General features: G+C 45.6%; 8 protein-coding genes across 8 annotated transcripts; 3 read left to right on the plus strand and 5 right to left on the minus strand.

The window, feature by feature from the left end:
* Positions 1-1,246: 1,246 nt before the first annotated feature.
* BRETT_003994 (uncharacterized protein) lies at positions 1,247-3,298 on the plus strand (the record flags this gene model as incomplete). Its single annotated transcript, XM_041282494.1, has 1 exon — positions 1,247-3,298. One exon carries the CDS (start codon positions 1,247-1,249, stop codon positions 3,296-3,298), a length of 2,052 nt encoding a protein of 683 aa, XP_041136333.1.
* Positions 3,299-3,771: 473 nt separating this feature from the next.
* Positions 3,772-4,635, minus strand: BRETT_003995 (uncharacterized protein; the record flags this gene model as incomplete). Its single annotated transcript, XM_041282495.1, has 1 exon — positions 3,772-4,635. One exon carries the CDS (start codon positions 4,633-4,635, stop codon positions 3,772-3,774), a length of 864 nt encoding a protein of 287 aa, XP_041136334.1.
* Positions 4,636-5,103: 468 nt separating this feature from the next.
* Positions 5,104-6,231, plus strand: BRETT_003996 (uncharacterized protein; the record flags this gene model as incomplete). Its single annotated transcript, XM_041282496.1, has 1 exon — positions 5,104-6,231. The coding sequence occupies one exon, from the start codon at positions 5,104-5,106 to the stop codon at positions 6,229-6,231; it is 1,128 nt and encodes a 375-aa protein (XP_041136335.1).
* Positions 6,232-6,328: 97 nt separating this feature from the next.
* BRETT_003997 (uncharacterized protein) lies at positions 6,329-6,829 on the minus strand (the record flags this gene model as incomplete). Its single annotated transcript, XM_041282497.1, has 1 exon — positions 6,329-6,829. One exon carries the CDS (start codon positions 6,827-6,829, stop codon positions 6,329-6,331), a length of 501 nt encoding a protein of 166 aa, XP_041136336.1.
* Positions 6,830-7,161: 332 nt separating this feature from the next.
* On the minus strand, positions 7,162-8,103 carry BRETT_003998 (uncharacterized protein; the record flags this gene model as incomplete). The annotated part of the gene is made up of 1 exon (XM_041282498.1): positions 7,162-8,103. One exon carries the CDS (start codon positions 8,101-8,103, stop codon positions 7,162-7,164), a length of 942 nt encoding a protein of 313 aa, XP_041136337.1.
* A 530-nt stretch (positions 8,104-8,633) lies between these two features.
* On the minus strand, positions 8,634-10,562 carry BRETT_003999 (uncharacterized protein; the record flags this gene model as incomplete). Its single annotated transcript, XM_041282499.1, has 1 exon — positions 8,634-10,562. One exon carries the CDS (start codon positions 10,560-10,562, stop codon positions 8,634-8,636), a length of 1,929 nt encoding a protein of 642 aa, XP_041136338.1.
* Positions 10,563-11,078: 516 nt separating this feature from the next.
* BRETT_004000 (uncharacterized protein) lies at positions 11,079-12,722 on the plus strand (the record flags this gene model as incomplete). Its single annotated transcript, XM_041282500.1, has 1 exon — positions 11,079-12,722. One exon carries the CDS (start codon positions 11,079-11,081, stop codon positions 12,720-12,722), a length of 1,644 nt encoding a protein of 547 aa, XP_041136339.1.
* Positions 12,723-12,952: 230 nt separating this feature from the next.
* On the minus strand, positions 12,953-14,080 carry ARO3 (3-deoxy-7-phosphoheptulonate synthase; the record flags this gene model as incomplete). Its single annotated transcript, XM_041282501.1, has 1 exon — positions 12,953-14,080. The coding sequence occupies one exon, from the start codon at positions 14,078-14,080 to the stop codon at positions 12,953-12,955; it is 1,128 nt and encodes a 375-aa protein (XP_041136340.1).
* Positions 14,081-14,869: the final 789 nt, after the last annotated feature.

Here is a 14,869-nt window from a genome sequence, read left to right on the forward strand (position 1 = left end):
CACTTAAAACGAGGCTTTCCTTCATAGTTACAAATCTGTAAAAAAGTGATACTGACAGCATCAGCTGTACATTTTAATATTAGCACACATTTCGTCCTGAGGTTTCAGCCGTTCAACACCGGCTCGGTCCTCTTTTTTTCCTGTAAACGCTTCTCTCGTGATTCTGAAGGGAATTCGAAAATTCCTCATTATGGCATTTTCTAACTCTTCGATGCTTTCTTTCCCTGCTTTCTCACGTTCTTCCCCCATTGTTTGTGGCTTTTGCTATAGCCTCACAGTCCATATTGCCGCACTATTGCTATGCCGGTACTTCTTAGGCTTGGTGAATTTCGCCATCCTTGTAGAGCACACGTCTTTCGTACGGATTTTTGAATATTGAAATCCACCACATTCGTGCTGACCATTCTAAATTTTATTAATTTAATTATGCATGTTCAGGGTCCTCGCTTTCTCACTACACACGGTTGAAAAATTGGTCTCGATTCGAGACCGGCTGTTACTTTGGACGGATATATTTCGTGTTTCAAATTAATTGGGGGAAAAATTGAAAACAAAAAAATTTTTCCCCTCCTGCTTGTATGTAACGTTGGGCCCTATTTTTTCCCTAAAGATGAAGAAAAAGAGAACGCAGTAACATTTTGGATTTGATTTTCGGTGGGTTTTATCGCGAATATGCGTGCTCTAAGTAAGTTGCCTAAAACGACTTTTTTGTTTCCTATTCTTTATATCCCACCCGGCTTTAGGCTGGCGTCCATTTCAATGATGAAAGAATAGATGATGATTATTTTTCATGTATTGCCGACTCCTCCCTCGTTTTGCTTTTTTATTTATTTTTATCCTTTATTTCATTTTTTTACTTTCTTATTTTCTTATTTTTTAATTTTTTTATTCTCCATTTTAATTTTTTATTTTTTAATTTTTTATTTTTTTTACTCTCTATTTATTTCTTTATTCTCTCATTATATTTCGATACCTGGAACAGTTGGTTCCCGTCTTGCTTCTTTTCGTTCTTTCTTCATCAAGTTGACATCGCACACACCTGTACATCGAAAAGCAAGCATCGAGTTCGAAGCAGCAATCAGGCAACAGTAGTTCGACGTTCTGTTGTCACACATCACATCAGTAGCATATTTGATCACAGAACACAGTGTGGACAATTTGTTTAACACAGTGAGATTAATTTTTTCATATTTGTGTCAACTCGCATCGAGCAGGTGTTGATATTTGCAGTATCCTATAAGTGAGGATGTTTGGATCTCAGCAACCAATACAGAAGCTTCCGTCTATTTCGCAGGACCAGAGGTATGGTCAGCAGCAGTATGCGATAGGAAATGGGATGAACAATAGTGGGGTGAGTAGTGGGATAATTAGGGGGAGGAGTACAGGGATAAGTGATGGCATGAATTCTGGTGTGAATTCTGGCATTATTTCTGGCGTTAACTCTGGCATGAACTCTGACATGAACTCTGACATGAACTCTGGCATGAACTCTGGCATAAGCAGTACTTCCAGAATCGATACCCGGCAGCAGCTGCCCGGTATGACATCGCAGCTCCCGCCTCTCTCCAGCGTGTACACGGCGGACCCCGTGCAGCAGCCTGCCCGGTACTCGCCGTTCGCGCCGTTGTCGCCGGGGGATGATGTGGAAAGAGGGGTAAGGAAAGTCCGGCGCAGGAAGCGGTCGGTGATCAGCACCGGGTCGGGCGCTCGGTCTAGGTCGCGGTCGCGGTCCCAGTCCCGGCGGGGCTCCCGGTACGGGGAGTTGCTAGAGGGGGGAAGTGGGATTGGGAATAATCTTGCAAATAGAATTAATGGAATTAGTGGTGGGAATAATGGGGATAGTGGTGGAAATAAGGGAATTAGTGATGGAAATAATGGAGATGGTGGTGGAAAAAATGGAGATATCATTGACAACAATCAGGAGACCGACAACAAGCCATCAATAGCCAAACCCCTCATGTGCAAAAGAAGAGGCCCCTGGTCGCCTGAGGAGGACAAAAAACTCCTCTCCTTAGTGGATGTTTTTGGCGGGGAGAAAAATTTGAACTGGGTGAAAATCTCGCAGATGCTCGGGACCCGGACCGCGAAGCAAGCCAGGGAGCGGTACCACCAGAACTTGAAGCCCTCACTCAATAAGTCGCCCATCACGCCCGAGGAAGGCCGGGTGATCGAGGGCTTGGTGGCGAAGTACGGGAAGCGGTGGGCGGAAATTGCCCGGCACTTGAACGGCAGGAGCGATAACGCAATCAAGAACTGGTGGAACGGCGGGGCAAACCGGCGTCGGAGGGCCCGGGAGGCACAGGCTCGCAAAGAGGCTACGGGGCCACTAGCTCGGCAGCCACCGCGTGTGCCCTTCGTGGTGCAGCCCTCCGCGCCTCAGTTCAACACATCGATTTTTTGCTCCTCCGCCAATAATAACAGCAACAGCAGCGGCAGCAGTGGCAGCGTTAGCGCGGGCGTCGGCTCCGACCCGGCAATCCTCGACCAGGGGCAACCCATCCATTTGCCCCCACTCCGGTACGGCCGCAGTGCGTCTGTCGACATGCGTTCCAATCTGGGAATTCCCCAGGAGCCCCTGGCTTCCTCTTTGAGAAAACAGACTTTGCTCGGGGCCGGCCCGGCCGACTCCCTTCTTCGCAGGCACTCTGTGGCCACCGTTAATCCGATGGGCAACATTGGGGGTGTGGGAAATATGGGCAACTCGATGGGCAACTCGATGGGCAACTCTATGGGCAATTTGGGCAATATGGGCAACCCAATGGTTTCGCCACTGTCTAATTTGTCGTCGCGGAATTCCTCCATCACCGAGTACTCCGCCTTCGGTCTACCGGGAGGCGACGCGGGCATTAACCCGTCCCGCCGGGCCTCCGCCTTCGCCATACCCCCTTCGTCCGCCCCATACGTCTCACCCTCCTTTGCCCCTAGGCTCTCGTCCTCGTCCTCGTCCTCGCAAATTCCCCCCATGACCCTCGACGACCCCGCAGGCCACCAGGGCCAAAGCCAGCAGCAGGGTCTGCCTGGCTTGCGGAGGGATATCTTCAAGAAGAACTTCACCCTGCAGCCTAGTAGTGCCGGCACTGCCCAGCCCTCCAGGGGCGCGCCCGAGCCGGGCCCCTCGTCCAACTTTGGCCCCTCAAATTTTGCCCCCTCGAATTCTGCCTCGTCCAATATTGCCCCATCTAATTCAACCCCATCTAATTCTGCCCCATCTAATTCTGTGCCCACTCCAGCCACAACATCCGGCAGCCCTGACATCGACGCTAGGAAGGATAAGATGAGCATTTCTTTTTTGACCTAATTTTGGGAGGTTCTAGCTTTTGTTACTTTTTTGTCATCACTGGTCTTTACGAATACACGTACACATATACACACATGGTTCTTCTGTTTTTATTGTCTTGAATATTTCTATTTTTCATCTCTTTCTTCGAGTCTTTTTTTACAAATTCTTTTTTTAATCCCTTTTCTGAGCTATTTTAAAATCTTTTTTCTGATCCCTTGGAATCCTTTCTGAGTTGTTTTTCTTACTTCATCTTCTTTTTCATTTTTTGATCTCCACTCTCATTCACATTTCATCCATCTCGTTTCACATTTCATTCATCTCACTTCTCTTCTCATCCATCTCACTTTACATTTCATCCATCTCCCTCCTCTCTCATCTCATTCCATCATCCCCTCCTCTCTCACTTGCTTCGGGTTATATCTGGCTAAGCATGTTCCCGCTTTACTCTAATAATGTATAATATATATTTAATGTGACTTCTCTGTTTCATACTACTCCCTCGCCGGATATGGAAGAACTAGCCGCCTCTCAACTAACGTCTCCTTCCCAACTTCCTCCTCCCCATCAAATTTAAGCCTGCATGTGCCATCCCGTTTCGCACCTATCACCACAGCCGGATAAAATGTCGTCGTTTCGGGATATCTCGCAAGAACTTTCGACCCCACCGGATAATCCCGAAGCCCTTTATTTGCTTCTGCTATCTTGATGACATCCTTCCACCCAGCTTTAAACCGTTGACCCAACGGATTACTCTCATCTGGCTCCGGGTCCTTCACCTCAAACTTCGTATCACTCAAAACTCGTGTTACCTCACATAGTATCCACTCACTGTTATGTCCCTTGGGCTTAAATGCAACCTCACATCCTGCATACAGAGGCTCTGATGGATTGTATGCCGAATGATAGTAAGATCTTCCTTTGCGTCCGTGAATTTTCATTGCTGTTTCCTCCGCCTCATCCGATAACTTTCCTGGGTTCTTATCCTGTGTGTTGCTGTGTACTCCTGATTTTTCAGCCTCGATATATTTCGAAGAGAGACGAATGCGTTTAGGCTCCGAGTTCTTGCCTCCAGATTTCGCCTCCTTCCCAATCTCCCTGTGCTTTGCCATTTCCTCGATCTCGGATCCCGACCGCGCTATTTTCAACAACCCTTTTATGTTGGAAACTGCCGTCTCTATGATTCTTTTCGTCTTTTCCAAATTTTCCTGATGCTTAAGTATCTGATCCACCTGTGCTGTTTTTGCTTGATCTTTCCCTTTTAACGTTGTATCCTTCATGGGATTCAAGCTGAGTTCCTCGTTTGCATTGCACGAGTCCTGCAATGATGAAATCACCACATCCCACGAACTGTCCATCTTGCTGCTTGTTGAATTTATGCTTTTTTTCTTATTTTCTTGTACTTTTTGACGCTTTAGACGTTTTTTCAAACCAGCCTAGATTATAATACCACTTATACTTCTTTCTTTCACTCGCTTACGGTATTGATCTTTTTTCCAACAAAAATATGCGATTATTAGTGATTCCTAAGAAACGGATACTTGGCACACTTATCTACAGATTTACTCTGTGTGTACGATGTGTACGGGTGAGCACGACTGTCTCCATCTGAGATTTTTTTTTTTTTTTTTTTTTCATCTCTCATTTTTCCATCCTCAAATTCAGAATTTAACGCACTCTCCTAAAAGCGAGAGATGTTTCTAATCAGTGCACTAACTAACTACCTTCTTTCCACCTTTTCTTTCTTCTCATATTTCCACATTTCTCGTATCATATTTATTTTCTATCCGTACTCGGAAACAATTTGTATCCGGGACTTGTTAAGTATGTTTTCGGCAGTCTCGAAAACAAAAGAGGCCATTTTGTCCCTGGTGAAAGCCCAGAAACCTTTCTTTCAGGTAAGGCTAGCACATAAAAAAGCAGGTGGTTCGAAAACGTACATGAAGGACTCTATTGGTCGTAGATTGGGACCAAAGAAGCATGAAGGTGAAGAAGTTCGTATTGGCCAAATCATAATGAGACAAAGGGGAACAAGGTGGTATCCAGGTTCGAATGTTGGAATAGGTAAGGATCATACACTCTTTGCTCTAGAGCCGGGATATGTTAGATACTATTTGGATCCATTCCACCCGAAAAGGAAGTTTATTGGTGTTGCGTTGAAGAAGGATGATTCATTGCCTTACCCACACTTCGATCCAACCCCGCGGAGATTAGGGAGAAGTGTGATCGAAAACGAACAGGCTGCAAAAAAAGAGGAAGAATGGATGTGCAGGAAGGAATCGCTCACATTGCCAGGAATATTGAAGGCAGAGGCCTCAAGAGATGAGAGGAGGGCCAAGAAGGTGGCTGAATTCGAGAAGAAACTCCCTGAATTCATCCCTGAAATTAAGAATGATGCCGCGAAACTCTCTCTCGCTGCAAAGAGGATGTGCTCTATCGATAGGTTTCTTAGAGGGGGCAAAAGCCTTGAAGATGCGAGATTTTACACAACTTACAACTATGAATATGATCTGAGACTCCAGCGGGATGCCAGAAAAGAAGTGAGTCCCGAGAAATATGCCGAATTAAAAACGCAGTACGAGGAATTGGCCAAGCTTGTGGATTCCAAAGTGATGTTGGATCCAGGATACAAGTTGGTGGTGAACTCGACTCCCGAGCAGATTGAGCTCAAGAAAAAAGACGATATTGCACAGTTGAAGAAGCTAATACCAGATGTTACGAGTCCAGTAAACAAGAAAGTCGCAAAAGAGGCCCTGGCTCTTATTGATGACTTCTGCTTCAGTCTATCAGAGAGAGTTCATCTAAAGAGACAATTCCTCAAGCCGACCCTTCCAGAAAAGCCGGAGTTGATGGGAAATAAGGACACGAAGCATGCTACTGCTATCAACAGGATGAATTACGAAACCCGCCGTGTTGAAACAATCTACAGGACAAAGAACTCGTTCTTGCCTTAACGAGTACAATATATATAAACTGATGGGTAAACTATTTGTGTACATAGCCCGCGCCTTAATATAGTCTGAGCCAGTATTTATGTTACCAAGCCGCACCTCACTTCGGGATGCATGTGTGACAGTTCTCTTTCCAGCTTGTAGTACCGTCTGCATACTCCTCCAGCTTCCATATTTCGGCATGCTCTTTAATGCGATTTAAAAGCCAGGATGCACTTTTCCAACCTTCTTCACGATGCGAGGACGAAACTGCAATAAGCACACTGTCCTCCATGGTTGGCACACGACCGAGTCTGTGGCCGACTGCAATCTTATAGATGTTTCTTTGTGCTGCTCCTTCGTTGAACTTGTCCATGCACTGATTGGCAAGCTTCAGCAATGTCTTCAAGGCCATGCCTTTGTGGGCTTCATAGCTCAACGAGACAACCTCCTTCCCCTCGAAGTTATTCCTTGTTGTTCCCGCAAATAAAATCACGTCTCCCGCCTCTGGAGATCTGGCAAATGATATCATTTCCTCTGTGTTTAGCTTGTCTGTAGTTAGGAAGATCCTGAAATCTGGGTTATCTGTTTTGGCGTACCATCTCGTCGCCTGGCCCTGCATTTCCCAAATTAATGTATGCCCTTTTGCACAGCCTGCAGCCTCCAGTTTAGCATGTAGGGCTTCTATGCTTTGATTGTGTTGATGTGCTAAATTAAGACCTAAGTATGAGTATATAGTACAGAGGAAGCATTTTCAGTGAGCACCCATTTTCAATCCCATCCCGGTACCCACTCTTTTTTTTTCACCACTTTTTTTTTTTTTTAGCGCGCCTGGATAATTTCTCGTTAACTAAATCTAGCATCCAACTCTAAATCAATAAATTTTCACAAAATCTCAATCTATTACTGCCACCATATAGTTCATTACGTTCATTAATAATTTAACTCTATAACCTACAACTTCCCCTCTCTCCGATCCGGCTGGCCACTCTTTCTGTCCGTGACCCTGCCAAGCCGCTCCCCATTATCATGTTGAAGCATGTATGCCGGAAGATAAGTTCCATCTTCACGTCTTAGCAAAGGATTTGGTATTGTAGTATTCACACCTCCTAGCGAAGTGTAACCCTTGTTGTACAGGGAGCAGTAGCTTGTCCCGGTAGCCCGAAGAAAGTACCATATTTCCGACGTGTTCCATTCCAAAACAGGAGACAAACGCACAAAATCCGGCCAGCCGTTGTCTGTGTGCTGTCTGACGTTCATATGGGCTCCATACGGGTCTATTCTGCGTATTCCGACGATGATGGCCTTGATCTCCGGATTTTTGTCCAAGTACTCCGTGAAGCCTTCTTTCATACCACTCTTTAATGGAACAAAGTCGAGCCCGTAAGCTGCGACACTTTCCTTCAAAAAAACGTCCTGCTCGCGGAATGTTTCCTCGTTGTTGATGTAAACGGAGTTGATCTTTGAAATGTTCTTGCCGCTCTTGAGATAGTTGTCGTAGATGGCAGCTAAATAGATCACCAGCATGACTAAGCAGTCCTTTCCACCATTGTAGCTTATGGAGATGGAACTGAGACCAAAATCGTCGAGTGCATTCCGATAAATCCGCAAAGTGTTTCTCACCTGGGACTGTGTCTCCGCATGAAGGCCGGCCGTGTAATATGTGGGCATTGGTGTTTCCAAAGTGCTTCCGAGCTCCATTTGCTTCAAAGCATCCTCAAAACTGCTGTTCAAGAAGTGGTAAACCTGCTCGTGGCACTGCCTACAAGCATCGAGTGCCCTGTATGTGTAGTCCTGTCTGCTGATCATGATTCCTGAAAGCTTTAATCCTCCCTGAATGGAAACAATACTCCAGCCTGTAAGCAACGCAATAACGAAAAAAATTGATGAGACCATGCAAGACTGCTATCTATGCCGAATAGTTAAGACCGTCGAGTCTGCTATACTGTGTCCTTGGTAATGGTTGGTGTTCAGAGTGCTTTGTTTGGGAGCAGAAAGGAAAGAAAGGGAGTAGCTGGAAGATGTTGGATGAAGAAAGAAATAATTATGGAATAAGTAGGATCTTGAAAAAAAAATAATAATAACAAAATAAAATAAAATAAGAGAAGATCGCCACGATCTACAGCTGTGGATCCGCTGAAAAGATATAAGCTTCTCGGATAGATGCTAGAATATTTGTTGAATATTTATTAGAGCACTGATTTTCTTTTTAAAGTGCCCACCCACTTCTTCTCGTCCTTCACTCATTTTCCATTATCCATATTTCCTCCCGCGGCAGTTTTCTTCTCGTCACGTGATGCTCGTGATTTTTTTGTTCAGTCAGTACATGGACAGAAATACAGGAAATTAATTTTATAAAGTACAACAGAATGCAAACAAAATGCAAAGAAAAGCACTGAAAAAGCAAAAAAAAAATTGGCACTAGCTCAATTAGCAGCAACCGAGTGGCCCCTCTTGGCAACTTCGAGAGCTTCCCTTTCAAAGCCAGGAACCTTAATATAGCTTATACCGCCGTGTGTCAATTTATCGTAAGAGACGTTTTTCGCAACAAACGTGGATGGCTCCATGACACCAACAAAACAAGTTGTAATGTGGTTCTTAAGCGCCAATATCCGGTTCAGGCACGGCAAGTTTCCACTTAGCCGCTTGCTGCATGGTTCCATTGTAGTGTAAAGCTCTGTACCTGGAGGAACGTCATTTTTGCCAGTTTTCTCAAAGTACTTCTGCAGGGCATTCTGCTCGGCATGAGTATTTCCCTCTAGCTCCCTCGAATATCCCGTAGAGAGCACTTTCCCCTCGCTCACCAACACTGCACCAACACAGAATGCCGTTGAGGTTGGCACGCATTTTTTGGCCTCATCCAATGCCATCCTCATAAACTTCCTCTCTGTAGTTAGAGCCCACTCGGGGAACTCCGTCTGGTAGCACCAGGGCTCAATTGGCTTGACATCCGTGCCCCGGTCCTGCTGCTTCGACCTGTTTTTCGGCTGCTGCTCAGCCTTGAACCGCTCCTCAACCGGTGCACTGCCTTCATCCCTCGACGAGTACCGGTAAGCATGTAGATAAAGCTCGAGATCATTGGGGCCCGGGTCCTTGTACAGCTCACCTTGGCACACAGTGCATTTCTCGTCGCTGAGAACTTCACCATCGTCTTTTTGGTGCAGCCAACTCGAGGCGGGGCGTGTCTTCCCCACCTGCGACAACTTCTCTGTCACGTCCTTCAAGTCGAACTTCGCATCCTTGCCCAAGTTCTCCCCCCAGATTAGCGGACTCGAGTACAGTGGATCGTTTGCAATTGGATGGCCCAAGTACTGGAGATGGACCCTGATCTGGTGTGTTCTGCCCGTGAGAGGCTTACATAACACAATGCTTGTCTCACCGTCGCAAGAAATCCGCTTAAAGTACGTTTTTGCGGGTTTCCCGTGCTCCTCATCGACCGCATTGAAGGCCAGCCTTGGGTCGATCGTTGCAAGCGGCTTGTCCACCACGATCCCCTCCTCGGTAGCAGGGAATTCACCAATCACCTTCGCAATATACTCCTTGGAAACACGTCTTTCTCTCAGAATTCGCGACATCCTGTCTGCAGCCTTGCCGTTCTTTCCCAGAAGCATTAGACCGCTCGTCAAGCGATCTAACCGGTTGCAAGGATGTGCCTTGATGCCGTGCTCCTTCTGCAACACGAAAGTGACCGTGTTGTGTCTGTATCTGCCAGTTGGATGCACCGGAATTCCCGACGGCTTGTCGATCACAACGTAATTCTTGTCCTCGTGGATCACTTTGATTGGCTGCGAGGTCACTGGTGGCTCGTGGCGGTGCATCCGGTGCGAAATGAGGTCGCCATTGTGCAAAACACTGTCAATGCTGGCCACCTCGTTATTTATGGAAACTCTGCCCTCGTTCAACGCATTCACGTAGTACGAGCGTGGGTATAGCCGGAACTCCGTGCTGAAAACATCAAGAATCTTTCTGCCGATCCACCGCTCCTTGCAGTGGGTCATGTACGTGAAGTAGTAAGGCTCAAGTCTTCTGAGTGGACCATCAATGATATAATTGGTATCCTCGTCCTCTTCCCTCATAGTGCGATGCTTTGGATATCCCTTCAAGTTCTTCTTGTTCTCGTCACCTCCCATCCGCTGGTATGCTGACATGTTCTCGGCATCGACGTAAACCTGCCTTCTCTTGAATCCATGTTCGTCCACTAGAGGTAAAAGCCCTTTTGAAATTTTTGATGGGGGCTCCTCCACAGAAGACGAAGGTCTTCTTGCCTGCTTTGTTAGTAGGCTTTTGTTGCTGTGGACCGATAGATCTGTGTTCACCGAGCCGGAATCCTTGGAGTTGCAGCTTTCAGTACTCATCTTGCTGCGATAAATTTTCTTTGTTATTGTTTTAAAGCTTGAACGTATGTTCGGTAGGTGTATATTTGATCTCAGGCCCTGGAATAAGTAGCCAAATGGCATCTATTTGTACTGCGACTGCAAAGTGAAGAAAAGGGCAAATGAGTGATTCTAGTCACACCTTTCTTTTTGTCTTTGTGTTCAGGTCAAAGATTTCCACGTTGCGGAGCTGATTACTTTTATAGCAATACAGATTTTCAACAATGTGGGGCGTATCGCGGATAATAGGCGGAGTTGGTAGGACCAAAGAAGGATGAAAAAAAAAAAAAACCTCCTCGATGTCAAGACGCTGATTAATTTTCTATTTTTATTTGATTTTATTTTTTCCCCCCTACATTCTCCGAGCCCATTACGTATTGCTTTTAACTAAAAATGATAAATCTAATCAATAGACAGATCTGCCCCCATTCTTTAAATAGATTTTCCCATTTCCTATATATCTGGTGAATTGGATATTACAAACGGCCTCCTGGCACGATGCAAAGGCTAGCAAGGGTGCCCTTTAGAAATCGTGTTGTTTTATCAGCCTGCATCCCAGAATCTGCTTGCTTGAAACTTTCGGCAGATCGTACTCATATGTTTCCAATGTGTTTTGCTAGTACTGCACATCGCCTTAGTGGCAGAATCCAGATATTCCAGAAGAGAGCAGTGTCTATGAGGGCAGACAATGCTGCTCTTCCCAATTATAGCAGTTTCAATCCTCTTTTAGGGGCCACTATGCACCAACTAGACTCTTTGGCTCCCCGATTCGAAATTCAAGGGTCTCAGATTGTGATATTGAACGACCCTGCGATTTTTTACCAGACGCTCAAAAAGAAGATTACCCGTGCCAAATTCAGGGTCTTCCTCTCATCGTTGTATATTGGCCGTTACCAGGATGATCTTATAGACTGCATCTCGAGGGCTATGGACAAAAATCCTAAGCTTAGAGTCGAAATCTTGGTCGACTACCTCAGATCCACCAGAGATGCTCCAGGTGATTCCACTGCAAGTTTGCTTGCCAGTTTGGCCAGTGATTTCGGAGATCGGATCGACATCCGCTTGTATCACACGCCAAAATTGCATGGTTTGACTGAAATGTTAATGCCAAAGCGGTTTAACGAAGGCTTTGGGTTGCAGCATATGAAGATTTATGGGTTTGACAACGAGGTCATGCTTAGTGGTGCGAATCTCTCCGAGGATTACTTCACAAATCGCCAGGATAGGTACTATTTATTCCACTCCAGGTCTATTTCCGACTACTATCATGCCGTGCAGAAGGCAGTTGGCTCTTTGAGCTTCAAGCTTCTCCCTGCAAACAATAAGCAGCGTTTCTTGTTGCAGTGGCCAACATCCAATGAGGCATGCGATCCGCTTGTGAATGTAGAGATGTTCATTAAGGACTGCAACAGGGTGCTGCGTCCTGTTTTGAAAACGCATTGTGGAACAAAGCCACTGCAAGCAGATGCCGTGAAAAATCCTGATACGGTCGTCTATGCTGTTTCCTCCTTTGTGCCGCTTTTAAAGCCCGACTTTTCCACCGAGAAGCCGGCAATACTTCGCATCATGTCCTTTTTGGAGGACAAAAACTCATCATTCACTTTCACCGCCGGATATTTCAACATGCACAAGGATTTATTAGATAGGATATCGCATTCCTTAGCATCAGGGAGGATTATAACTGCTGCACCGCAGGCAAACTCGTTCTACCGCTCTAAAGGAGTTTCAAAATATGTTCCTGATGCATACTTGTACAATGCCAAAAAGTTTATCAGCAAGATCACAAAGTTGCATAAGCAGGATCTCGTAAAGCTATTGGAGTGGCAAAACGGTGTGATACATCATCCAGGGGGGTGGTCTTATCATGCCAAGGGCATCTGGGTGAATCTGCCAAATGAAAAAGAGCCCTCGATTTCGGTTGTTGGTTCCTCGAATTACACTAAAAGGGCTTATTCGCTCGATCTCGAGACAAACGCGGTGATAATCACCAAGAGCCCGGATTTAAAGGGAAGAATGATGAAGGAAGTCGATCATCTTTGCCAGCATACGAATGAATTGGCACTAGACGATTTCAACAAGCCTGACAAGCACATTGGTATTGGTGTGAAGTTGGCAGCCACAATGCTTGGTAAAATGCTCTAAATAGGCCGGTGCTGTTTTCGTTCTGTTCTGTGGCTGCCTTTTCCTTCATTTTGCATGTATATACTTAGAACCTGAATAGATGAATCAACGAATTTTACGAGTACAGGGTGTAGTCTAAACAAATGAAAGACGAAAAGCTGAATTAAAGCGCATACACACGTGGCCGCGGAATATTTGTGCTGGAAATAAAGAAAAAAAGGCCTGTAAGAGAAACGTCAATAGCACATCGATTACTGTTGGCTCTTCTTTTCAGCAACAACACTTCTCCTGCTTCTGACGGCAGCTGCCAACTCCTTGAGCACCGTCACTGTATCCTCCCAGGATATGCAAGCATCGGTTATCGAGCATCCGTACTTAAGCTTGTCCTTTCCTCCTTCTGGTGGAATATCCTGGCGTCCTTCGACAATATTCGACTCTATCATCAAACCACAGATGTGCGTGTTTCCCGATGCGATCTGTTTGGCAACGTTTGCAGCAACCTTTGGCTGGTTTCTGTGGTCCTTCTGCGAGTTTCCATGAGAGCAATCCACCATAATACGAGCCTCGCCTGGTTTGACGCATTTTGCAGCCTCAAGCGACTTTTCGGCAATGGCAACGTTCTCAGCATCAAAATTCGTGCCGTTCTTACCGCCTCTCAGGATGACAAATGTATCCTTGTTGCCCTCTGTGGCCACAATTGCCACGACACCCGGCTTTGTGACAGAAAGAAAGTGATGGCAGTGTCCAGCGGCACGAAGAGCATCAACAGCAACACTCAATGTTCCGTCAGTTCCATTCTTGAAGCCAACTGGGAACGAAAGACCAGATGCAAGCTCTCTGTGAAGCTGGGACTCGGTGGTTCTGGCACCGATTGCTCCTAAAGAGAAGCAGTCACTCAAGAATTGTGGGGAAATCGTGTCGAGCATCTCTCCGGCAATTGGCAGCTTCGTGGTCAAGTTCACGAACAGCTCTCTGGCTATTCTCAGTCCCTTGTTGATCTTGAAGGTTCCATCGATGTCTGGATCGTTAATGAGTCCCTTCCAACCAACAGTGGTTCTTGGTTTCTCGAGATATGCACGCATAATAATGTGAAGATCATCCTTCAGCTCGCTGCTCAACTTGGCAAGCCTGTCACAGTAGTCAACGGCAGCCTTAGGATCGTGAAGAGAGCATGGCCCCACGACTATGATAAGACGATCGTCCTTACCGTTAAGAATATCGCAAGCTTCTTCTCTTCCTCTCAAAATGGTCTTTTCGGACTGTTTCGAAAGAGGGAATTGCGACTGAAGAAGGTCCGGTGGTGTAAGGGGGTTGTATCCAATAATACGCCAATCCTCAACGTGCGTTCTATCCCCCACGTGTGGGTTCTCCATGAACATGTGTGATTCCGACTATTATAATATTTGTTAGTATGAGAGCTTCAAGACTGTCTAAAACTCGCATTCGCTGACGGTGAGGTTGAATAATGAAAAAGCACCATCTCTGATCCGAATTCCTAGCTTTGCACAATATCGAAAAGCTAAAATATCATCCCTCGATGTGATGGGTATAAAAAAACGGGAGATCCAAATGCTTGTCATCTCTTGCTAGTCCTTGTTTGTAGATTTAAAGAAGTTTAAGGTGCACTTACACTCATTGTTGCAAGATATGTAATGAATATTCGTTGATTTGGCGTGAAAATGCTGTATTATGAACTTCACAGTGAAATAAATATCAAAGCAATTTGAGTAGATGTATGCTCAAGAGTTGTAAATCTTTGCAAGTTCTTTCAACAATTTCAACTCGTTTTATATCCTGATTCGGTCAAGATATTCTATCCTATTAGAGCTGAGTCATCGCTCCCTATCATACGCCCTAATCTAAATTGGCTGGCCCCGTGAAAATTTTTTTTCCTCGGCCTCGGACACTAACAAGAAAATTTAAAGAAGCGGGGGAAGGAACAAGCGAAAAAAAATTATCTTTCTGAGCTTCTGTCAATTTGACTCGGCGCTAAAGGAAAATCATAATATAATAATGCCTTATTTTTTTGGTGCTTTCCAGCCGTGCCAATGATAGGAGCAATACCGCTGGTATCTGACACCTATTAAAGAATTTTTGACTGCCTAAAAATGTCAGTTTTGACTCATCGGGGTGTGAATTATTCAGTTTACCAATTCTTTCAGCCGGCA

Source organism: Brettanomyces bruxellensis, chromosome 6 (genome assembly GCF_011074885.1).
Source record: "Brettanomyces bruxellensis chromosome 6, complete sequence".
Taxonomy (NCBI): domain Eukaryota; kingdom Fungi; phylum Ascomycota; class Pichiomycetes; order Pichiales; family Pichiaceae; genus Brettanomyces; species Brettanomyces bruxellensis.